We start from the raw sequence: 26,232 nt of genomic DNA, 5'->3' as shown, positions 1-26,232 counted from the left end.
CCTCAGAAAAGCAGTTCTGAGTTTAGGAATCTTGATCACTATCTGTACCATTAGAAGCACTCCAACTAGGCTTCCTCTTCAAAAGTAATTGGGGGCTGGGGAGATAGCTCATTTGGTGAAGCGATTGTCTGTCTCATAAGCATGAGGACCTGAGTTCACCTCCCAGAACCTATGTAAACATGCTGCGTCTGATGACACACACTTGTAATCCCAGCACTAGAAAGGCAGAGACAGCAGGGTTCCAAGGTCTTAGTGACCAGCCAGTCTAGCCTAGCTGATGAGCTTAAGCCAATGAGAGACCCTGTATCAAAGGAGGTAGATGGGGTTCCTGGGAGTGATACCCAAGGCTATCTTCTGACCTGCACACACACACACCCATGCATAAGAACATACACACCCATATTAGAAAATAGTAATTGGGCCAAAGTTAGAAGTATGATTCTTGTGATGTGGAAATACTAAATATAGGTGTGCCTTATTTTGAAATAATATGCCCTAGATTTAGAAAATCAAGAGAAGCACATTATTCTCTCTACCAAAATAGTGTTTGCCTTCTAAGTGACTCCTTTAAGAGGATTCAGAAGTAGTTCTCAAAGCATTTGATGCAGGCATGTACAACTTGTGGCCCAGGGGCCACATTCATCCCAGGATAGCTATAAATCCAGCCCAGCATATTTGTTGATGACAACACCATATTGTGAGGCCAAAATGTTGGGCACCCTGATTTAAAGTGTGACAATTTAAATTTTTTTACTTGCATGGGCATCTCATCATCAAGAATTTCCTGAGCATGTGGCCACTGTTCACATTTAATGCTCAACTCCCTGAGGAGTCACAGCCCTGGTGCCTCAGTCTGGCACAGAGTAGAGTAGCCAGCCAGTGTTTTCCAAATGAATGAGCAAATGAACTTTTCAAGAATGCATAAATTGGTGAGTCTTTATTTTAATTTTCAAAATAGAAAGGTCAGGCAATTGGGCACCTACAAATATAGGAGGGTCTCAGAGACTCAATTAAGGTTGGAAGGAATGCATTTAACTTTCGATACTCTACGAGGCAAGGAAGTGTGTGTGTGTGTGTGTGTGTGTGTGTGTGTGTGTGTCGCCATGTGTGGAAGCCAGAGGATAAATTCAAGTGTCATTCCTCAGGTGCCATCTACCTTGTTTTTTGAGACAGGGTCACTCACTGGCCTGGAACTCACCAGGTATGCTAAGATGGCTGGTCAGTGAGCCACAAGGATTTGCCTACTTCTGCCTCCCCTGGGTTAGTATTGCAAGCACTTACTACTCTCCCCAGGTTTTTTTTATGTGGGTTCTAGGGAATAGTTTTGGGAACTCGTGCTTGCAAGGCAAGCACTTTACCACTGCACCATCCCTGCAGGCCTGGACCAAGATTCTTATGGCTGTATTTAAGAAGCCAATAAGCAGTCGTTGTTAGGGTCTGTTTAGCATTAGATGTGTGCTGTAGCTAGCACCTGGAACTAGAAATGAGGGGTAAATTAAAGGCCACTTTCCTGTGATAGGGGAAACAAAGGCAGAAAAGGGAGTGTCCACTTCCCTGCCAGCCGACTCCTGCCTCAGCTGTGACCACTGGCGTCCCCTTGTCCTTACTACAGCCTCACTAGACACACTGAGTGGAAGAAGTGGATTGAAGGAATGGCAAATCCACCCCTTCTGAGAAAGCCAGAGCTCATGAGTAATAGGAAAGCAGCAACCTTATCTCTAGGTACACAACGGCCAGCGTGTAAAATATCACAGTAAATTCATTACTAGGTGATTATAGGCTAAGCCACTTGACCTCAGAGTCAACTTCCTTCACTGTGAAATGGTGATAATGCTTAACATCTCACAGAGGTTTCTGGTTTCAGCCTAGAAGGCCCGCCGTGTTAGAAACCATGTCGCTGCCAACTCTGCTGCCATTCGTGTCTTCCCTCCAGGACAGCTTGCAGAGCACTGGCCCCTGGGATCACGGGAGATGTGTGACCCGTGGCCTGCATCATTTTGCCCTTGCTGGGTCTCAGAGGCTGCAAGGCAGGCATCTACTAAGAGGGAGCAACAGCCAGATTGGCCCCAAGAGTATGGGCACCATGGGCTCCTGCCCCTGGCCTTCAGGATCAAACTAAACAGTCCTCTGTGTCTGCTGAATATGAGCTTACCATGACCCGAGGCCCATTTAATTTTCTGTTCCGCACATTTCCTCCCTGGCAAGAAAATAAAGGAAGGAAGATTATCCTGAAGTTTAGTTCCATTTCTGAATTTCTTCTTTCAGTTTCTCTAACAATGTTTTAAAAACCCCTTTTGTGGATGTGGACCACAGCTGACAGTGCTACTGACCGATGCTGTGGGACAATCTTATGTCTTTTTTATTTTAATGGGATTTTTTTTGATATTTCAAAAGTCATAAATGTACAACTTCTTATAGAATGAATGAAAGAAAAAAAAAAAACCTAAAAGGGCTGGGAAAATAGCTCAGTAAATATAATATATGCCTCGCAAGCTTGAGGCCTGAGTTCAATCCCTGGAAATCCATGTTTAAAAAAGAAGCTGGCCAGGCCTGGTGGCACATGCCTTTAATCCCAGCACTCAGGAAGCAGAGGCAGACAGATCTCTGTGAGTTCAAGGCCAGCCTGGTCTACATAGTGAGTTCCAGGACAGCTAGGGCTACAGGTGGACCCTGTCTTAAAAAGACGAAAAAAAAAAAAGAAGCTGCGGGTAGTGGCTTGTAGTCCCAGCACGGGGGGAAACAGGTGAACCCTGGGCTCCCTGGCCAGCCAGAGTGGCCTACTTGTGAGTTCTCAGCCGGTGAAAAGTTCTGACACCTGAGGAAGGACACCTGAGTTTGTCCCCTAGCCTCCATGTACATATTATGTGCATCTGTACTCAGACGTACTTGTGAATCCACATACACAAATATGCACACAAATGCATATATGAGTACATAGGCACATGTCATGCTCTCATACATGAGCACCAGCATATATGAACATGCACATACATGAATGTGTATCTACCCACACGTTCATCTGCAAACACAAACTTTAAGTTTGCCTGTAACAGTATCACCTACTCCGAAACTCCTGCTGATATAATTTTTATTTATTTGTTTTATCTTTATTTTTATATGTATTGCCTGTGTGCGAGTGTACCATGTGCATGTCACCCCCATGGAGGCCAGTTGGATCCCCTGGAACTGGAGTTGGGGACAGTTGTTAGCCACCCTGTGGGTGCTGGGAACTGAACCTGGGTCCTCTACAAGAGTCGACATTACTCTTAACTGCTGAGCCATCTCTCCAGCCCCTTCATTTATTTTCATTTTTTTTATTTCCTGTTGATTTGGGGGGAGGTGTTCTTTTGAGACAGGGTCTCCCTGTCACCCCAGCTGGCCTGGAACTAGCTATTTAGACCTTGATCTTACAGAGATCCCTCTGCCTCCACCACTGAGATTAAAGGCATGCACCACCACACCCAGCCCTTGCTCATATTTTGATTCATTAATTTGAGGGGTTTTTAATTGTAAATATATATTTTTGAAAAACTAGCCTTTCCCTATAAAACTGTTATTTCTGAGCCTACTCTATCACTTTAATGCTACATTTGTATTTTTTAAAAAATATCCACAGTGGAGATGTAGATTTAAAAACACTGCATTTTAAGTACATTAAAAATATCTAACCAGTTTAATTTTAAAATTACTTTAGCTATAACAGCAAAATTCCATCAACATGTCGGCTTTCTCAAGTTCATTTTCCTTTTTGAAAAAAATACTGGTGATGGCGCATATCTTTCATGGCTTCAGCGTGGTAATTTAATAATGGCACTTCTTAGATGCTATTTCATTATTCAAAACTAAAATCCAGAAATGCACATTGAGGGCAGAGAGAGACTATGCACCGCAGTGCATAAAATCAGTGACCCTCGTCCTGGCCCAGCTCAAAAAGAGCAACCCATTATGACTTCAGCTTAGAAAAGAACCACACGTTTGTGTAAACTGGGTCTCTGGCCATTTGAAAACAACTTCGAAGTACACCATATTTATATTTCACTCAGTGAAATTAAGATTTATAGGAAAGGAGGAAAGGACGCAGTCCAAGCCATTTCACTAAGGAGCCCACCGTGTTGACCTCATTTTGCGTAGTCTGTGCAGCACACGGCGGTAGCACCCTTAGCATTCTTGTGTGCTCTGTCCTGTTTCCATCTTCCTGTATAGCTCAGGACCATGCTTTATTGAGTCAGTGCTACACATTCCTTTGCACGGACTCCTGTTTCGATGACATAAGCAAGTTCCCTGTGCATCTTGCTAGGTTCCTGGAATACTTGCTAGGTCCTCTGAGCATCTGGCTTATTCGGTTTCCGTACTCATTTTTTGATTTATAGAAGGAAAGAAATCCATCATCCATCCATGACTACAGGAGTTTGTTCCCCACCCCACTTGGATCCCAAATCTGCAGATGCTCAAATCCCTTATGGAAATTGGAAAATACCTTCACAGAACTTGTACACCTCTTCCTATAGGCTTTAAATTATCTCTTAATTATAGTATATCTAAATTATAATACCTAATGTAATGTAAATACTTGTGTAAATGGTTATTATACAGTATTTTTTAAAGGATGACAATGAGAAAATAGTCTGAATATGCTCAGTATAGACTCTTTTCTTAAGATTTAACAAGAAAATGCCTGTGTATATGTGTGTGCACACGTGCATGTGTGTACCTGAGCATATGTATGTGCACCATGTGCATGCAAGTGCCTGTGGAGATCAGAAGAGGGTATTGGATCACCTGGAACTGGAGTTACAGGCTGTTGTAAGCCACCTGATGTGGATGCTGGGAACCAAACTCAGATCTTCTGCAAGAACTGCAAGTGAGGGCTGGAGAGATGGTTCAACAGTTAAGAACACTGACTGTTCTTGCAGAAGACCCGGGTTCGAATCACACTAGTTTTCTGTTGTTAATGAATGTTCGTGACCTGTTGGTTGAGATTTGTGTAGTGTATGTGGTTTAAAGAAAGCATTATTTAGGGCTGGAGAGATGGCTCAACTGTTGGGAGCACTGGTTATTCTTGCAGAGGACCCGGGTTCGATTCCCAGCACCACATGGCCACTAACCACTGTCCTAACTCCAGTTCCAAGGGATCCAACACCCTCTGCTGACCTACGTGGGCACTGCACAACACGGTTGCACCTACCTACATGCAGGCAATACATTCATACAAGTAAAAATAATAAAATATTTTTTTAAAAAAAAGAACTGCAAGTGAGATTCTTATCCACTGAGCCATCTCTCCAGCCCCCTAGAATAGATTCTAAAAAATATTCCCCATCCTTGAATCTGACAAAACCAAGATATGGAGGGTACTGTAACTGTGATTGGTCCCCTATGCAAAGCACTTGCTGCACCTCTTCATAAACACTGTCTCTTTGTCATCTTTTTTTGTTGTTTTTGAGACAGTATCTCATGTAGTCTGACCTCAAATTCATTATGTAGCCAAGGATGGCTTTGAACTTCTTATCCTTCAGCCTGCTGAAATTACAAGCGTGTGCCAGCACACACAGCTTTTGCGGTGCTGGGGATCAAACCCAAGGCTTCATACATGATAGACAAGCACTGAACTATACAGTCCCATCCTCCCTAACCCATCCCCATTTTTGGTACAAGATCTCATTCTATAACCCTGGAACTCACTATATAACTTGGGCTAGTTTTGGACTTCCGGCAGGCCTCCTGCTTCAGCCTCCCTAATGCTGGAATTATATGCATGAGCTGCTATCCTTGGCTCCTGCCATCTACTCTGAATGATAAAAGGTCTGTCTCCAGCTGATCTGAGAGATGAAGAAGCTAGAGGCAGGCTGGTTGGTGAGTTGTCCAGGATCATACAAAGCATGAGGCTGAGCTTAACCCATGTCCTCAGTTTCCAGAGATATATGCTCTTTCTCCTACACCCTAAATACACTCTATAACTATTCCAGCTCTGTGAAGCTTTGAAAATGGTCTTAACTTTAATAATAAAAAAAAAAGCTATTCATTACTAGTTTGGATAAAAATATATTTCAATTATATACTTTCCGGTCTGAGTGAGTCTGGGGTTTGATTTTTGAGTGATGAATTTGGGGTGGTTTAGTTAATCAGCCTCTACAAAACCAACAATCACTCTAGTATAATGTGTGGAATCAGAGTAAGTGGGTAAGTAAGCAGGCTCTATGAATTTGACCCATGAGTGAAGGAAGTAGAGGTCTTGACATCAAATTTGATGCTCAGAAGACTTGGGGGCCCAATTCCTTGCTGTCTTCATGACAATTGAGACTGGTAGAGACTATCCTCTAAATAAACGATGCACATAGTAATCGTCAAATTTGAAGTTCTTGGGGGCTTTTTTTTTTTTCAACACATGTAATGATCAGGAAAGAAATTTTTTTCTGATTCTCTCTCCAGGCCCATGCTCACTGTTATTTATTTAAAATCAAGAGAAAGCAGAGTTTCACACAAAGAAGCGTCCAATAAACAGCCCTTAAGTAAATGAAAAACAAACAAGGCTTCCCTCAGATACACAGGCTCAGTTTGAGAGTCCTGTTGTAAGATTAAGTAACAGTGGCTAGGAAAGTGATGTTTTCTGACAAGATCTATTACCAAGAGTCCAACAGACTTGTGTCATTCCTGAAATAACACTTGTAAGGCAGCCACAAATTTCCATCATTGGAAGCAGGGTCCTTGCTCTGGTACTTTGATTATAGTTTGCATGCCACAAACAGCTGTCAGAATATCTGACTGATTAGAACCCTGCTTCCCCAGGCATGCTGTATGATATAGATACCAAAGAGGGGGGTGGGGGGGAATTGGAAGATTAGTTCATACATCTTAAATACAGGTTGAAGTTTGTGGAAAAATCCTGATTATCTCACTGTGTTTCCCTGCTTGAATGAGCATTATAAATTAAAATATAAAATGAAGCAAGGATTTTTCCCTCCTCTTTTCTGGAATTATCACTAGGAAGCCTGTTTCTTTCCACTGTGAAAGAGCTGAGATAGTCTAACTTGAAAATGAACACGACGTAAGACAGGGTCATGCATTCTAAACAGATAAAGTCATTAAAACTTTCAGTTTAAACTTCAACACGTTTGTTCTGGGCAGCGCTCCCCAGGCTCCTGTTTGAACAGCACATAGCCGGGTTAGACTGAAGAGACCAAGTTTTCATTAGCTTCTTTGGGAAGATGCCTGAAGTCAAATCCCTCAAAGGATTCTACTTCCAAAAAAACGTTGCTGGATAGGTGAGCTGGCTGGTTAAGCTGCAACGAGGCAGCAAACTGAAGCTAGAAGTTGGAAATGTAGAGAAAAACTGATCAAGGTGCCTTGGAAATCTATGCAGGCCAGATATAGGTAAGGGAGGAATTATAAATAAAATCCCAGAGGGCTGTTTCATGTCAGAGTATTTCAATCAGATTTAGTCAATTCTATAGAAGGAAAATATGAATACTCTCTTGGATGCTTTAGTCTCCCAATGTTAGGAATGGACTCCAGGGCCTCCCATATAATAGACCAGTGCTCTACCACTGAGCTACATCCCCAGCCCTTGTGGATCTTTTTTTAAAGAAGCATTTCACTGAAATATCACTATTTGATCAAGAAAGTGTTTTGAGCTGGGTGTGGCAGTGGATGCTCTTAATCTCAGTACTGTGGAGGGAGAGGCAGTTGGAGCTCTGTGAGTTCAAGTCCCGCCTGGTCTACATACAGAATTCCAGGCCAACTATAGGGAGACCCTGTCTCAAAACAAATCAAACAAACAAAAATGTTTTGAGGAGACGTTTTATTTTAAAGATTTTTTTTTTGCTTGTTTTGTTTCTATTTAACTAGAAATTAAAATAACGTAGAAAAACCTGGAGTGTACATATATCTGGGTGTAGCTATACAACAACCAGGTTAAGATGTAGAATTTTCTAGCTCTCCAAAGGCTCCTTTTACCCACTCCCAGTGAATGACACCCAAAGGTGGCTGCATTCTGATCTTCGTCAAATGTGTCCTTCCTGTCGCTTTCCAAGCACATATGCACACACTGCGAACTCTTCTGGGTCTGATGACTGACTCCAATCCAGAGGATTGCATCTTTTTCTCACCCCTCCTTGTATGACTTTTCTTTTTTAAATCACAACATCAGTAAAGAAGGGAGAAACGCTGTTGGGAAGGGTGAGGGAAATGACTGTATGGGCCCCATGCCATCAAGTTCAATTTGAAAATTTCCCTGCTTGGAAGATCTCGAGTTCCAGGTTTGTCATGATCTGGCCTTCCAAAATATTAAGAAAAAGTCCAGTAAATTTTATTCTGTTGCCTAAGAATAGCCAATAGTCACAAGGACTATTTAAATTAAAATTCAAACATATTAAAATACATAACAATTAACAATTTAGAAGCTGGGCATGGTGATGCACTCTTGTAATCCTAGCACTCAGGAGATCAGGCAGGAGGATCAGAATGAGTTCAAGACCAGATTCAACAATATAGTGAGTTCAAGGCCAGCCTGGGTAGGGTACATGAAACCCTGTCTCTAAAAAAAAAAAATCAGAGACCAGGTGTGGTGGTACACACCTTTAATCCCAGCACTCGGAGGCAAAGGCAGGTGAATCTCTGTGAGTTCAAGGCCAGCCTGGTCTATATAGTGAGTTCCAGGCCAGCTGGGGCCACAGGGAGACCCTGTCACAAAAAGACCAAAGGAAAAAAAAAGTTTATCAATAAATAACCATTTCCTCAGTAGCATCTTCCCACAGTTGGACACTCAAGTAGCCAGCTGTGGCCAGTGTTGCTGCAGACAATTCCAGAACAAGCTCTTAGCTCCCTGCCTTTTCCTCGTCCTCATTTCCAGCCATAAGGATGTGGTATTGGGCTTTTTTGCCCAGTAATTGGGTGGGGGGCCAGTGGTTGAATCCTTACTTGAAATTATAGCTACTAGAACATACTTTTCCCACTTTGGGGCTTGGCAAAGTTCTTTGGAACCCTCTGTTCCAGTATTTGTCAATGTCTTATTCACTAAATTTCAGCATAAATTGCCCTTGTAGACCTTCCCACCATCCCTCTTGGGCCCCAAGCCAGGGTTAAGAGACCCTCCATGAAGCTGCTGTGTGGCCTGTTGGCCTTCTTGTACCCTAATCCAGTCATTTCTTGATTTCTTGCCCAGAGGCCAGTCTGTCTAGTCTATGGTTGTCTAGCCATCGCCTGGTACCATGCCGGGCCCTTGGGAGATGTTAATTCATATCAAGAAAGGAAAGGACTGAACCACAGGAAGAAGGAACAGTAACTGCATGGCTCGGTGTTAGGCAGGATTCATGTGTCTGTTCATCCTTCCCCCACCCCCACCTCCAGAGGGAGGTGAGTCCAGAAAGGGCTTGTTGGACATAGCTTTCTATGTGACCAGCTTTCAGTGCTCTGAGAAGACTGTTCAAGTGACAGCACATCCAGATCCTCTGTATGCTTGGGTTCAAGTTGTGCTTATCCTGCCTTTAGAAGTTTGGACAGTAAGGGCTCGTGGTGAGTGTTTTCACAGAAACACAGATGGAAAGTAGCAGTGAAGGAGGGTGGTAGAAAATTCCAGGGCATCCATCACAGGCAGCTGTTCTTAACCTGACAGGTCACGTCACCCAAGGCAACATGCCTCAAAGGGAGGTAGCCGTGTGACAGGAAGGGCACACTACCGGAGCAGGTGACAGAAATTACAATTCACACTAGCTTTAAAAATAACAAAATTCATTTTCTGAATAACATGCAATCCAGAGAGCAAGCGGCTCAGAGCTGGCAGGTTCCACCTCTCGACAGTGTCAGCGAGGTTCTTTGGAACTCTGCATTCTGCCACCCTGGGCCCTGGCGTCACCTTTCGGCTGCTAGCGAAAGGTGGGTGATGACTCCTGAGTGGTGGGTGATGACAATTCTGTCTGAGTCTTCAGTGTCCACAGGAAGAGAGAAACGTCCACTTCAGTATTGGCCACAACCGCACAAGATCTTATCAGGGACAGGTTGGTGGCTCAGTTGATAAAGCGTTTGCCTTGCAAGCATGAAGATCTTAGTTCAATTCCCAGAACACACAGGGAGGCCGGGGGAGGGGGCATGGTGGTAGCATGTGGTTGTAAACCCAGTGCTACAGGGAGGGATGGGCATAGTCCTGGGTCTTACTGCTAGCTAGCCAAGCCTACTTGGCCAGTTCCACGTTCCTGAGAGATCCTGTCTCAAAAAAAAACAAGGTGGAAGGCATCCTGAGGAATGACACCTGAGGCTGAGCTCTGGCCTCCATATGCATGCACACACATGTGCACCTTCACACATGTATGTACATACACATACACAAACAGATAAAAGTTACAAAAGGATCTAATGTAAGGGGACATGTACCAAACAGAGTGCATCGGGATGGGACAGGAGTTTAGGAGAACAAGAAAGGTTCAGTGGGACCAGTTCTAATCCTTGCTGGTTTCATTTTAAATTTGGCAATAGTCATCCATTTATGACCTACAGTGTAAATGGTAGATATTCTGAGACATCTAGAATCCTCCAGCCAATCAGTTATGCTTTAAATTTTTGCCTCTTCTAGGTTGACCAGGCAGTGTTCATAGAGCTGTGCTGAATGAGGTCACAGTCTAACGACACTATTAACCTTGCAAATCTGTTCATTTGCGCCTGAGCACCCTCAGGCAGGATATAGAATATGTCCAATTGAAAAGCTATTACGGACTCTGCAGTGCTGTGACAGGCTAAATTGTAACAGAGAGGTGTGTGTGAATGGAGGAGGTGGCATGTGCATGCTTCTGTGTGTGGTGGGGGTGTGTGGGGGTGTGTGTCAGGAAATCATTTTCTAATAGGAAGTCAGGTAATGGGTATTTCTTAAAAGTGATTTCTTATTGCTTTGTGTGGGGGATGGGGGTGTGTGTGTGTGTGTATGTATGTGTGTGTATAAAGTGCATGTATATCTGTATGCGCCTGTCTGTGAATACAGGCACACACATGCCACAGCATGCATGTGGAGGTCAGAGGACAACCTGGGGTATCAGTCCTTACCTTCCATCTTGTTTGAGGCAGGATCTCTCTGTTATTTGCTGTTGTTAGTTGGTCCCAAAACTTCCCAAGAGCCTTCTCTCTCGGCCTCAATCTCACACTAGGAATGCTGGGATTGCAGGCTCCCCTGTGGTACCAGAGCCAGGCTTGATATGGATTCCAACTCCAGTCTTGTGCTTACACAGCTAGCTTTACCCACTGAGCCAGTTCCCCAGCTCCTGACTGCTTTTTTTTAAGGATAAAGTATGTTTTATATCATTCAGAATTAAAATAGTTTTGATACTTCTTAACCTCAATGTGTCCTGCCGTCTGTGACTTTTTAAGTTGTTTTTTCCCCTACCCAATAACCTCTTAAGCTCCTTTTTTCATGTGTTGCAAGCATCCTTTTGTGTTCTTAATCTCTATTTTTTGCATTATTAAAAAATACTGTAAAGAAAACTCTAGTGAATACCCATGAATTTGTCGCCCAATTTAGGAACTGAAAAATCAACTTTTCCGTGACAGTTTCTGGGCTCTGTTTCATCCGGCGTACAGAAGAGCACCATACAGATGGTAAACATTTTGTACAAGGCCCATCACCACCCCATTCATAGTGGCTGTGTCTCCAAAAGCACGTATGTGCAGGAAGAGTCTTGCTTGGACTTGTGGTTAACACTAAGTAATCTAACAGTTGAGCCCCAGGTAACTCCTCAAGCTGTTCCAGATCAAGAAACCTATGATGTTTTGCAAATTTATATTTTATCATGCTGTGTTTAAAGCACAAAGACCAAACGACTTCCCCTTTGTAATCTCCATCAAAGACATTTTTCAGAATCCCCTTTGCATGCTTATCACTGGCTTTGGCACACAATGTTAGTGTGTTTGACAACAGTCTCTGGCTAAATGACAAATCTGACTCGTGTATATGTGCATGTGTGTGTGTGTGTGCGTGTGTGTGTGTGTGTACGTGTGGTGTGTGTGTGTGTGTGTGTGTGTGGTCATTCTTCGAGAGTGTTCCTTATTCCTCAACTTTCAGCTAAATATCTGACCCTTTGTGGAGTGCCAGAGACCTGACCTGACATGGCTTGGTTTGGCCTCTAATTTAAAAGCAATCACCTATGGCGTTTGAAGCTTCTCAGCCATATCCATGGAACAGTCGCCACTCTTTCTTTCCCAGAAGTGCACTTTCTTGGGCATGTCCTTGCTTCCGCCATATGCTGCTCTTGTCCTGGTCTCTCTGCTTACATCACACCTTTGCTGCTGTCACTCCACATCTCGGCAGCAACATCTGCTCATCTTCACGTTGGGAATTTGAACCCTCCAGAAGTTGGGCACACAGAAGAGCAGCTTGTCTGTGGCACACACACGTATTTATCACTTGAGGGGATCTTGAAGCATACCAGAGCCATGGGTTCCTAGAAGGAGAACCAAGGAACAGTTAGATAGATACTCGCTGATTTTCTTTAAATCTATTGACTGATAAATTCGTGGTGTCTCTTCAGAAGATTGCAACATGTGTAAGCTGATGGCTGGAACTGTTGAGCCCTCTTTTTTGAGATTCAAAAAATAGATATTTAAGAAAACATCTTCTAAAATACAAGTGCTGAAGGTCTGTTTTAATTCCTCCTGCATAGCAATGAGGCCATTTTCAAAGAGAAGTATAAGCCATACATATTTTATTTTGATGTGTATTGTTTTAAGCATTGATTGCCTTTTCATCTAAAATGAATAAGATTTCTCCATGTGTCACTTACCAGTTGCATAGTATGAGAAGAATGTGTTTGTATAATAAACCCTCATAGATCTCAGAATTGTTGGAAATGAATCTTAGGACAACGCCTGGATCCTGGGCACGTGAAGTTTTCCTTTTCTTTGTTGTAGGGTTTGTTTTGCTTCTTATCATTAAAATAAAAGTGAGAGAACCTGCTGATTTTCCAGATTTATTACCAAGTGATATCAGTGGTTTTCCTCATTCTTGTGATCCACGTGTCTCATTTCCACTAAGAACAGAAACATCTAAACATGTTTCTCTCTCTGTAGGACAGTCGACCCAATATGTCAAGACCTCTGATCACTAGATCCCCTGCGTCACCACTGAACAACCAAGGCATCCCAACTCCAGCCCAGCTCACCAAATCCAATGCGCCCGTCCACATCGACGTGGGCGGCCACATGTACACCAGCAGCCTGGCCACCCTCACCAAATACCCTGAGTCAAGGTAATTGCAGAAGTGGGAATGTCACAGTTGGCGGTGCACCTGCCTGATGCTCTTAACCGTGTCTCCTTCGTCCAGCAGCACAGCATGGCCTGGCCAAGGCCAGGGCAGGACAACAGCTGCAGAGGCTGCTCCCAGATATAGCTGTATGTCTTCTACAAGCTGGGGCTTGTCCTGTGGCGTGGTGGAATACATGTCCAAATGTCACCTGGGGGTGGAAGATTCCGAGTTTAAGACCAGCCAAGGATACACAGTGAGTTCCAGGCCTGAGTAAGCTACAGAGCAACACCCTGTCTGAGAGAGAGACAGAGAGACAGAAAGAACATGTGGCCAGAAGGAGGGACTGTTTAAAGAATGGAAAGAGATCATCCAGCGTGGGACAAGGGAAATGAGGGAGAGCAGTGGAGGAAGGAGATGAATTAGAGCAAAGTAAAATGACACACATGTATGAAAAGGCCATCATGAATCCTATCACTTTATATACTAACTTATTAAAAATGATAAAAAACAAAAATGCAAAAAAGGGCTTTTCAAGTAAAAGTTAGTCCCTTTCCAACTTTTCTGGCATCATTATTTTTTAATACGTAAGTCACCGTGGTCACTAGTGTTTGCCCAAGTGCATGTCTTTGTTGTTGTCTTGGTGAGACAGCATCTCACTGTGTAACCCTGGCTTGCCTGGAACTCACTATGTAGCCCAGGCCCAACTTACAGTGATCCTCCTGCCTCTGCATTTCTAGTACCGGGATTATAGGCATGTGCCACTGCCATCAGCTTTGTGTTTTGTGTGTGTGTGTGTGTGTGTGTGTGTGTGTGTGTGTGTGTGTCTTTTAAACCCCAGGTCAATATTTAGTGTCACAGCAGGTTAACACTTGGATGGCCAGTACTAATTCAAGGGCAAATGCTGACCCCTTTCAAAGATGCCAAGAGGGCCCCCCACCCCCCCACAAACTGGAATCACCATTGAGCTGTGACCTCCAAGAACACAAGATTTGGGTCTGTGGTAACTTTACACCAATTAAGTTTAACAACAAAAGCAAACAAACAGGCCAGGCACAAGAGTATACACTGTATTCCTGGCACTGGGAGAGTCTTGAGTTCAGGGCCAACCTGGCCTACAAAGGGGAGACCCTGTCAAAAAGCAAAAGCAAACATTCATAGATATAGGATACAGTCGTGCATTAGTCAAGATAGAAGGTCGGAGTCAAGATAGGCAGTCAGAGGTCAGCAAATTAAAACCCATGAATCTACTGCCTGTTCTTATAAATAAAGTTTTATTAAAGAACAATGAAGAAAAAGTCAAGAAAAACATGCCACCATTAAGAAAATCTTTTTAGCTGGGCCTGGTGGCACAGGCCTATAATCTCAGCTACTCAGGAGACTAAAGCAGGAGGATAGTGAGTTCAAAGCCAGCCGTGGCAACTTATGAGACCCTATTTCAAAATAAAAAGTTAAAAAAAAAAAAAGGGCAGGTGCATTCTGGGAATTTAGCTCAAAGGCATAACACTTGCCTAACATGCACCTCCAATCCTAGCTCCAAAAAAATAATTCAAGAAAAGATTTGTTAAGTGTCTATATAGAGAATATTTTAACCACTTTTTAAAATTAATTTCTGGTTTGTGAGTATGTGGACCTATGGGAGCTAGTTTGTAGATGGTTGAATTCTTGCTCTGGACCCTGCAGATTAGAAGGGCAGATCTGATTTTAACTGATTGAAAAATTAAAGTCACTCTTTATTAACATCTATATCTAAATATCGAAGTAATTTGCTATGTTAAGCCTGATGCCAAAGTGCATGGCATCTTGAATATCTGCTATCACATGTGTGGTATTAAAATACATTCAATAACCACTTTAAGGAAGACAAGTCTGAGGTCAAAGTCGGGTCTCTCACATCCTTTACTATCCCCTGTAACAGAAGCAGTCTTAGTAGTGCTGTATCGATTCTTGTTCAGATTTGGACTTTTTCAAGCCAGGAAGTGGGTGATATTACTAATTAGCAGGACCTATGGGGTGGTGATAAGGTGGGGATCTTGGTGAAAGAGCTTGCTGTCAGTCAGGGATCCAGAGGCAAAAGGCGAGCTTTCGTGTTCCAGTCTCCTGAGCCATCCAAGCTGACGGCTTGACAAAGCTTTTGTGTATTTTAAACCCAGTACATGAGTTAACTCCCACATAAGTAGATTATGCTAAATGGATGTCTCTAAAATAGCTGCAGAGTTACTAAGCACACTGGGATATGTAGGTAATTGCAAAACTCAAGAGGCTCCTCTTGCAGCCTTGGAGTCGCCGCCCATGGCCACCCAAGGGGTGTGCGTATTAGGGTAGAGGAGCCAAGCGTGTGTCCTTGCCAGCAGTGTGCTGTCTTCTGGCGTGTATCACTCTCGGATGCATTAGCCATCACAGGATCATCTCTGTGGAGCTACAATGAAAAGGAAAGCAGTCAAGTGTGATGTGGAAGGATCGGGGAGGTCAGGATTGCGGGTGCCAGGAGGAGCTCCTGTAACTCCTGTATTAGGGTGAGAAATTCTGTGATGTCGCATTTCCTGCCTTCATGTTTCGAGTTTGAATGCTATTGCTCCTCAATGTGGGTCCCATAATGTTATCATATAAGCCCATGTTTCAAGGATCCCAAAAAAATAAATGCCACCAAAGTGAATGCATCTGGTTTGCCACACCATTTGGTGATTTTTTTCCCAACAGTTTCAGGATCATTGCATGGAGCTAGGCTCAGTGGTATGTGTCTGTAATTCCAGGTCTCAGGAGGCTGAGGCAGGAGGATCCCTGGGCTTCTTAGGAAAACCCTGTCTAAAAACCCAAAAACAAAACCCACAGAATTGTTGTGTGCCAGTGTCTAGAAAGCTTTCTGTTACACCCTACCTTTTGTTCCACATATTGGGTAATTCAGTGCCTACCTCAGTTTAAAGTGTTGCAGGGCAGGTTGGCCATACAGCTGCAACAGAAAGGGAAAGGGACTTTATATCACTGTTACTGTGGAAACTCCCAAGGACATGCACAGAATGACTGAGGAGTGAGGACTGGCTGAGCTTTTGAAAAATCAAATTAGTGCCAGGCGTGGTGGCGCATGCCTATAGTCCCAGCACTTGGGAGGCAGAGGCAGTAGGATCTCTGTGAGTTCAAGTCCTGCCTGGTCTACATAGTTCCAGAACAGCTGGGGCTGCAAGGGGACCCTGTCTCAAAAAGACCAAAAAAGGAAGGAAGAAAGGAAGGAAGGAAGGAAGGAAGGAAGGAAGGAAGGAAGGAAGGAAGGAAGGAAGGAAGGAAGATCAAATTAGTTTAAAGAAAGATTTTGGGGCAGGCAAAGCCCTAGAAATGGAAATTTCTAGAGGGTAATGGATAAATTTCCTCCCTCTCTGTCACCTCATCTTATAATAGTGCTTTTCCAAAATTGCTCCTTTGGATATGTGTGTGTGTGTGTGTGTGTGTGTGTGTGTGTGTGTGTGTGTATGTATATGCAAAGAACAAATGAAGTGACTTCAAAAGATTTTCATGCTTCAACAATGAAACTTGCCTTTCTGTTTACTGCTGGGGAGAGAATCCTGTAGTCACATGCACTGGACATCTGCTGGATGCCTTGGCTACTAGGGAACAGAGTAGGCCTGGCTTTCACAGTGATGGGAGTGGAGAGTCTTGTCTTGGAGTATAACTAAGAGAAATATCATCACCGTGTCTGTAGTTTTTCCTGTCGTGGCCTAACACTCATTTGACAGATGATTTTGTTTTCCCATCCAGTGGGACGCACAACAGCCAACAAAAATCCTCACTCTCTTAGGCTAGCTTCCATGGCATATAAGGTGAATCAGAGGAGAAAAACAGCAAATAAATAGACAGTCAACAAGCCATATAAGTAGCTAAGTGCAACTAAGAAAAATAATGAAGCTGGTGTGGTGGCACATGCCTGTAATCCCAGCACTTGATGGTAGAGGCAGGAGGGGAAGGAACTTAAGGCTATCCTCTGCTATCTAGTAAGTTTGAGGTCAGCCTAGGCTACATGAGACCCTATCTCAAAAAAAGAAGAGTAAAAGGGTAAAGAGGTCCTCTGGGGAGATGATCACCCCCTATATTAAATCTAAAGAGAAATTTATTTCCACGTGGTTATTTCTCCCCAAGAAACATCTTTATTTGTTCATCTAATTTTTGCATTTTATGTTTGGAAGTAGAATTTTGCTACTTTTGTACCCCAAGTCATCCGGTCTGGATTTGTCTCATGAGAGTCCTGTGATACATCTTGTAAGGGGTGTGTGGCGAGTCTCCAAACTGCCCCCATCCCAATGAGAAGGACCCCGACAGGACGTCTGATACCGGCCCTGGGTATAGGGCAGCTCAAGGCCAAATCATCTTCCCTGGTATATTACCCACACTAATTAGCATTTTCTTTTACTTTTCCATGTGTTGGCCACCTAAGTTATGTTTGGTTTAACTTAAGTGGTGAATTAAAAGATGTTGGGACACGTTGGTGTAGAAGCATCATGTACGCAAATAACACCTATCTCCTTGGATTTTGGGGGCCCAGCACTGTGTAGTGGAGATTTGCAGCCTTTTTTTTCAAGGCACAAACCAGAAAGAGATTTTGCAAGCCTACTTATTCTGGAGGAATTAAGAGGAGGGGGACCCTGACTTCCTCTAGTTGAAACCCTTTCCCTCATCCCCTACGTCAGGGTCATATCAGGTTACTTGAGAAATTGTAGGTTCCTGGGCACTATCTGCTGTTTACTTAATATGCATTTATCAAGAAGTGAAGGAAATCTTCACTTTTGTGGGGTGAGGGCAGAGGGTGACACTCGGTGTCCTCTTCAATTCCTTCCTACCTTGTCTTTGAGGCAGGTCTCTCTTTGAACCACACTGAGCTTGCTAATTTGGATCAACTGGCCAGCAAGCCCTGGGATCTGTCTCTGCCACCCAGCACTGGTATTGTGAACAGGTGCCTCCGTGTCTGGCTTTTATGTGGGTTCTGGAGATGGAATTCAGGTGCTCATGATGGCCGAGGCACTTTACCCGCTGCACTATCTCCCCAGTACTTGACGTCTTCAATTTTAATAACATCTCTGCATCTTCGTACATCTCAGAGTTTTTGCCCCTGCGATGGTGGGATGTACAAGTGTCCACATGCTGGGCTGGGCATGCTGTGGTATGACCACAGGTAGTGTGGTAAAGCCAGGCTTTTCTTATAACTTCCACTATGAATCATATGGCTTGGGACAATAACACTGTTCTCAATTTTGATTTGTCATGATGAATAGTGTCACTGAGCAATTCCAAGGTCATTTTTACTGTTTTTAATCCTATTTTCATTTTTACTTTCATCATAGGAGAAAAACCTTAAAGTATGTGATCTGTTCATCTGTTTGAAAAATCAAGTAATTCATCCAAGTAATTTCTTACAAGGTTAATATGTGAAAAATACATTCTACTTCACTGTGTTCTTGAGAAATTCCATTACAGGAGCTTAAAAGTCTAAAGGGTCACTTCACACAGCCCAGCTCATGGATTTCAGACACTGCTTCCCAGTGGCAGACTTTGGCTTGTACAAATGCTGTCATTTCTGTCAGTCACATATTTTGATTTGGGGAGGTTCTTGATGGCAAAGAATGGCCATTATTAAAACATTGAAGGATGGCGAGATGGCTCCGTGGGTAAAGGTGCTGGATGAGCAAGCCTAAGGATCTAAGTTCAATTCCCAGAACCCACAGTGGACAGAGAGATCCAACTTCCGTACAGTTGCCCTCTGTAGCTATTGTAGTTGATAGTTTCTAGGGGAAGGAGAATCATTCTTTTTTTAAGGATGTGGCCACTCATAGGAGTGGCCACATCTCATTACCTGTGGGTAATCCCACATATACACATATAGGCAGTACTAACTGGACTTAGTGGGGTTATATGCTTTTAAAACAATCAAGTTAAGAGAAGGGACATATTGGGGAGGTAAGAAAGAAGTTAGAGGGGAGGAAAGGGGGTAGATATGATCATATTTCATTGCATACATATGTGGAATTCTCAAGAATAGAGATAAATTCTTTTTAAAAGTTGTCCTCTGACTTCTCCATGTGTGCTGTGCACATATATGCTCCATTATCATACATCATAAACACACAATAATTAATAATAAATAAATATTTAGGTGATTTCCAAAAAAACAAATTGCCCTTTGTTCATATAGGAAGCTTTAAAGGTATGAATTATTACACCCCGTAGCCTTCTCCTGTGTCTATTGGTAGCTCTAATCTCATCTTCCCAGTCCACCACAACTAACATCGCACAGGACATCTTTTTTATCACACAGTGCCTCTGCCTGTGTCCCCATTCCTAGTTATTATCATGTTAGGGAAGTCATTTTTTATTAAGCCAATGCAGAAAATAAACATTTCCAGACAGAATCATTTATTCACATCCAAATATAGCATTATAAATTTCAATTCAAATTTGAGCACATTCGCCAGCCGTGGCATTGCATATCTGTAATCACAGCTTCTTGTGAGGCTGAGACAGAAGAATCACTTAGGCCCAGGAATTCACCACCAGCCTGGGCGGCAAAGTGAGACCTAGTCTCATGAAAAGAAAGAAATGAGAGGGGTGGGGAAGGGAGGGAGAAGAAAAGGCATTTGATGACTTTTGAAAGGAAATCTCCCATAAGTAGTATCAAAAGTCATATTAGAGGACTGGAAAGACGGCTCAGAGGTTAAGAACAGTTTACTGCTTTTGCAGAGGACCCAGGTTCAGTTCCCAGCACCCATGTGGCAGCTCACAACCATCTGTTACTCTACTCCCAGGGGACCCCATTTCCTCTTTTGGTCTCCATGGACACCAGGCATATGTGTGATATATACATACATTTGAGCAAACACACATAAATAAGAGTAAATAATTTTTAGAAGTTACATTGAAAGACGTTTCCTCTTGTTTCTTCTTCCTGGATTTTATATACATAAATGATATATATAAAACTTGAAAGTAAAAGAAACGCTATCTGGGGGGACAAAGAAGAGCTTACAGGAGTGAGAGGTGTTTGTCTTTCTGGGAGTGGACAGCTCTATTTACATGCCTCAGAGAACACTGGCACATTCGGTGGACCCATGAAATGTCTTTCAAGAAGTGCTTTATCCACTCCATCTGCCATCGTGGTGTCACTCATGCCCCTGTTTAAATGCCACTTCTTTTCATTAAGAATGTAAGATTGAACCGTGTGTGGTGGCACACACCTTTAATCCCAGCACTTAGGAGGCAGAGGCAGGTGGATCTCTGTGAGATCAAGGCTAGCCTAGTCTACATAGTGAGTTCCAAACCAGCTACAGGGAAAACAAAACAAACAAGACTGTAGGATTTATGCCTTCAATTAGATGAATTATGAATGCTCTGCTTTTGAAAGATTACTTTCAAGGTGTCCACAAAGGCAGCACCTGTGAGTTGAGCTGAGTGAACTCCAGGATTCCCAACTAGCCTCATTAACCTACGTGATCCTCCCATCCCCCCAAAAATTGATCTCTGAAAAACAATTTAGACAGCCCTGAGGGCTTTTCAGCTTACCTAGAAACAGAAAACTCTTCTAGTCTCAAAGCAACTCAGTCAATATAAAAGAGAAAAAAGAAAGATTCCCCTGCCCTCCGCCCCTCTGCCTCCCCTCAATCCCTCCACAATCCCTCTTCAGGTCTCGGGTAACTGAGACTGTCCTTAAACTGTGTAGGCCTCGGGGGTGACCTTTAACTCCTGATCCTCCTGCCTCTACCTCCTGAGTGCTAGGATTACAGGTGTGATCCACCATGTCCAGCTTATGAGGTGCTGGGGATTGAGCCCTGACCTTTGTGAAAGTTAGCCAAGAATTCTGGCAACTCAGTTATAACCCCAGCTGAGTTACAAGCCCAGCTCTCTTACCCTTTTTGTGTTCTCCACATCCTGTCTTTTTTTTATTATTGATTTTTTGTGTATTTCATACAGAATATCACAAACAATCTTAATCATCTTTATACCCCATCCCAAATGGCACCCTTTCATAGCCTCCCCAGCCCCCACTGGAGCCCATATACTCTGTCATCCCTGTTACTGTCCACTGTGTTGTCAGCGCCCCCAGCCATTCTCCAGTGCAGGTCTATCCACTGAGTCTAGTCAGCCTATCTAGAGTCCCTTGTTTTAGGAAGATCAGCTCTTCTTCATCTAGTAGCAATCAGTTGCCAACATTCCTTTAGATAGGGCGATCTGGCTGCAGCATTTGTCCACCCCATTGATCACCAGGGTTGATTTGGCTGATCTGGCTGGCTAGGCAGGTGTCCCCTTCCTCCATCAATGCTCCACGTGTCCCTCCCGAAGCAGCACACTCGGTCGAAGAGGACGACCTTCCCCAATAGAGGAGGACCGGTCTTTGGTCAAGGGTATACGAGTAGCTGTGCTCCCCTGCTAGAACCGCCAAACAAACTCTCAAGGTCCACTTCCTGTCTTTAAGGAATGATTTGAGTATGGCCCTTTAGTCTAAAATCACAGAAACCTTAAGAAAGAGACCTCACTAAAACCTCACCATTTTGATAATATGTACCACAGGAGGAACAAGTGGGCGTGAAGGAGAATTCAGGGAGAATGATGGCATGCATTAAATTATTGGAGAAAAGGTGCTAACAACCAAGCAAACTCAGGGAGCTATGTTCAAACAAATAAAGTTCCTTTTCCATCCAGTAACATGTCTGTGATGCTTAGAAATCAGGACAGAACAGATATGGTTGGTATTTCCAAGTCCTTGGCGTGCTGGGTGGGCTAAGGAAATTGTCAACCTTAAAAGATTTTGTATATTTATTTTGTTTTATATGTACGTATCTTGCCTGCATGTATGTAAGTGCACCTGAGTCATTCAATGCTTGCAAAGGCCAGAAGAGGGGTATCTGATCCCCTGAAACTGGAATTATGGACAGTTGTTAGCTTCCATGTGGGTACTGGGAACCTAACTCAGGTCTTCTACAAGAGCAGCCAGTGTTCTTAACCGCTGAGCCATCTCTCTAGCCTCCTTAAAAGATTTTTTAAATATTTTATTCATTATTTTTATTTTATGTGTAAGAGTGCATTGCCTACATATGTGTAAGTGCACCCGTGTCATGCAAAGCCCAAGGAGGACAGAAGAGGCTGTCGGATCCCCTGGAACTGGAGTTACGGACAGTTGTTAGCTGCCATGTGGGTGCTGGGATTTGAATCTGGGTCTTCTGCAAGAGCAGCCTGTGTTCTTAACCCCTGAGCAATCTTACCAGGCTCTTCCTCAAAGATTTTAAACATGGCAAAAGCATTTCTTTCTCAGCCAGGACTTCTGAGTGATAAGTCAGAACACATCAAGAGAAGCAGAAGTATCAACTGACTACTAAAACTCTCCACTTCCCCTACGCAGTCACAAGATAGAATAGGAAAGTGAGAGATTCTTCTTCTTAGCTGGAAACCTTTCTCTCCTTAGATGATTTTCAGGTTAGGGCCTGGTTCGTTGTTGTTGTTGTTGTTGTTGTTGTTGTTGTTGTTCTTTTGTTGCTGCTGCTGGAAGAGTCAAAGAGAAATATCTAGAGATACATCTGCTGTCCAGTGTGCCTAGAGATGGTGTAGTGCCTCTGGGGAAATTCTTCAACTATGATAAACCAAGCCTAAGCCCAGCTGGGCAGGGACAGATGCCCAAGACATTCACCTACAGAGGGAGCATCATGAGCCCTGTGCTGCAAGGGCAGAGCTGTCAGTAGCCTCCTCCTCTGAGATTTTCCAAGCACATACTTCAAGCGTTGTCTTTAAATCATGAATAGATATATAAACTTTCTTTTTGAGGGGTGGGGTGATTAACACAGGGTTTCATCTCTAAGCCACACCAGCCTGGAACTTTCTGTGTACCAGAGGCTGGGCTGAACTGTAGCAATTCTCTTCACTCAGCCTTCTGGATGCCAGGATTACATGTTCTTCGACATTTTAACCTTCTGCAGAAACTGTCAAAAGAGACTTTCCAGGACTCACCTTTCCTCCCTGCTCTTAAGGAGACTCAGAGAGCCCTGAGGTGGTGCCGTTGGAAAGCCCAGTTCCTGGACGTGTTTTTAAACCTCCTTGTCACTGCAGTCACACACACAGATGAGATTTGTTCATTTTCATTCACTCAGCCACCGTTTGCTACTCTAGATACTTGAATGAGACTGTTGCTGTGTACACTCCTGAGCAATGTTAGTAATGGAGTTGTATGTGTGTATGCATTTGTGTATAAGTGTGTGGCATGTATGTTTGTATGGTATTTGTGTGCACATTTGTGTGTGTGGTATGTATGTATATGTGTGTAGGGTATGTGGGAGTATGCATTTGTTTAAGTGTGTGAGATGTATGTGTATGTGGGTGGTATATATGTGTGTGTATGTGTGGCATATATATGTGTGCATATGTATGTGTGTGGTGTGTGTGGCATCTATATCTGCGCATATGTATGTGTGGTGTGCATGAGTATTTGTGCATGAGTGTGGTATATACATGTGCACGTGCATGTGTGGTATGTACCTGTGTGCATATTTGTGGTGTGTGCATGGCATGTATATGAGTATGCATTTGCGTATATATATATGCATGTGTCATGCTGTATGTGTGCATGTGAGTGTGCATTTGTGCCTCTGAACATGGAGGAGTAAGGAGGCACAGACGAGTTGGAGTAGATTCATTTATTCCACCCATCTTCCTTTAGATTTCAGAGCACATTGGCCTGTTCTCTCGGTGAATTGTATATATTTTCTTGTTCTTTCCATTAAACACTGTTAAGCTTCTGGATTTTTCTCTTAGACATCCTAAGAAAAAGATTTAAATACTTCTCATTGTAAGCCACTGTTTTGCTGGCATGATCACAAGTGGGATAAACTGTTAAGTTGAAAATAGAAACGGCTGGCTCGGCCATGGTCCTCTTGTATGATCAATATGATGCTTTTACATGAAACGACGACTGTGGCATATTGTAAGTGATTTGCAACAGTCTGGAATAGTTAAACAACAAAGGAAGCTGGGCACACTCCATTCCATGGTCTGTCCTCATTGATGGTCAGAAAGTGTGGGGGAGAGAGAGAGCCAGGGGGCCACATGGGAAGTAGCAATAGCAGGTGATAGACCAGGGTCTGCACATCAGTTAGACATGGGAGAAGACTCAAGAATGTTCCACCACACAAGAAGGACTTGTTCCATAGTCAGGTTTGCCATTACCATGAAGCCCAGGACTAAGGGCAGAATTCAAGCACAGTTTAAATTTATCAGAAGTACATGCAAGAGTTGCCTGTCCAAGATACGTAAAGTGAAGGACTGGGGATGTAACTTGGTGGTAGAGTGCTTGGCTAGCATACAGTAGGAGCTGGGTTTGAGGGTTTGATCACAAGGAAGAGGAGGAGAAGGAAGAAGAGGAGGGGGGAGGGAGAAAGGAGAGAGGAAGAAGGAAAGGGGAGGATGGGAAGAGGGAGAGAAAAGTACAACACAACCGGAAGGTTGCGGGAGGTGCCAGGCAAGAAGGAGAGGTGTTCAGGGACAGGCAGACATTCAGAACTGGGACAACATTGTGTGGCTAAGTTTGGGTTTTGTCTTTGGATTTTTATTTTTGTTTGACAGTGCTGGGGATTGAACCTAGGCCATTGCACATGCTAGGCAAGCACTCAGCCATTGATCTGCAGCCCCAGCTTGAAATTTTACTGTGCTTAGATGATTTGTGGGCAAAGGGGCTTGGGGCAGCTCGTGAATGGGATAGTTCTCACTTTTCAAGGAAGACCCACTTGCTCAGCACCCTCAGAAGGCTACTTGGTGGGATTATGCCTCAGTTTCTTCACTGGTACAATCAAAATATCCCTTGTATTAAGCATTCTCTAATACTTAATAGAACTGTAGTGAGGATTCATGCAGATAATCTGTAAATTTTTCAGCAGTGTGCTGAACACGTTCTTAATAAATGTTAGTTATTATAGCAAGTTTTTTTCTCTGAATAGGGACTATTACTGTAAAATGGAAAACATATTCTAGAGTTTTTAAATCAAGAGAAAAGCCTAAGGAGTGTGTCAAAAATACCTCCAAATATAGAACAGACTGTTGGGAGGAGGAAGGGGGTGGCTGCGGAGGCAGACTCGTGTGCATATGTTCATGCTTGACTGCCCAAATAGAAATCAAGAGAAAACCTAAACAGAAACTGTGTTCACTGAAATGCCCAGTTGGGCTTCCAAGGAAGGGTGTGGCAATTTCATCCTGGACTCATCTGAGAGAAATAGCCATTTGCCATAGAACAATTTTAAAACAGACACTTGCTTAAACCAGAATGAGCCTAAGTGATCTTAAAAGCTTTCTTCCAGTTCAGCCAGATTTTATATATGGTGAGAATTCTGTTCAGGGGCATAGCACTTAATCTTCTAAGAATGAACATCTGCCAGCAGTTACTGAATCCGTGGTAGGCGGGCACGGTGCTTTACAGAGAGGCAGAACGACCCCCAGGCAGTAAAGGAGAGGGTCCAAGACCGACTCTGTTCCAGCTGCCTGACTGAAATTCTGGCATCGTTGTTTATTAGCTGTCCGCAGTGTCCTTGCCTGCAAAGTGGGAATAATAGGATGAGCCCTGTAGAATTCTGCAGACTTGGTACTGTGTGCCCAAGAAAGAACACTGAGTTAGTGAAAGTTTTATTACATACCTATTTGTTGCTCATAAGAATTTGCTAAGTTAGGAATGATCCCATTCCTCTACTTTAAAAAAAAAAATCAAAAGTGGATTTGAAGGGCTGGGGAGATGGTGTGGTTGGTTAAGTGCCTGCTGAATAAACACAAGGACATGAATTTGGATCCCAGCACCCACATAAAAACTGAGCTTGGTGGTAGAGGCCTGTAATCCTAGCCTTGTGGCAGGGGAGGGTAGAGACCATTGGATCCCTGGAGCTTGCTACCAAGCCAGCCTAGCCAAGAAGGTGAACTCTAGGTTCAGTGAGAGACCCTATCTCAAAAACTAAAGTAGGAAGCAATTGAGGAAGACACCTGATATCAACCTCTAGCTGTGAGCACATACACA

General features: G+C 43.4%; 1 protein-coding gene across 4 annotated transcripts in view; it reads left to right on the top strand.

Annotated features, from left to right (window-relative positions):
• Positions 1–26,232, top strand: part of Kctd1 (potassium channel tetramerization domain containing 1) — a 223,158-nt gene that overhangs the window by 165,653 nt on the left and 31,273 nt on the right. For 3 of the 4 annotated variants that reach the window (XM_008847642.2, XM_008847643.3, XM_008847641.3), the window contains exon 2: positions 13,045–13,223. In XM_008847642.2, the coding sequence (XP_008845864.1) occupies positions 13,045–13,223 (179 nt within the window). Of the gene's footprint in view, positions 1–11,586; positions 11,707–13,044; positions 13,224–26,232 lie in introns of those variants that run through there. The other variant, XM_029570691.1, reaches the window with a different exon arrangement.

This window comes from Nannospalax galili, unplaced genomic scaffold (genome assembly GCF_000622305.1).
Source record: "Nannospalax galili isolate Female #2095 unplaced genomic scaffold, S.galili_v1.0 scaffold162, whole genome shotgun sequence".
Lineage (NCBI taxonomy): Eukaryota > Metazoa > Chordata > Mammalia > Rodentia > Spalacidae > Nannospalax > Nannospalax galili.
The sequence above is the reverse complement of the archived record's forward strand: the minus strand, read 5'-3'. Positions and strand labels throughout refer to the sequence as shown.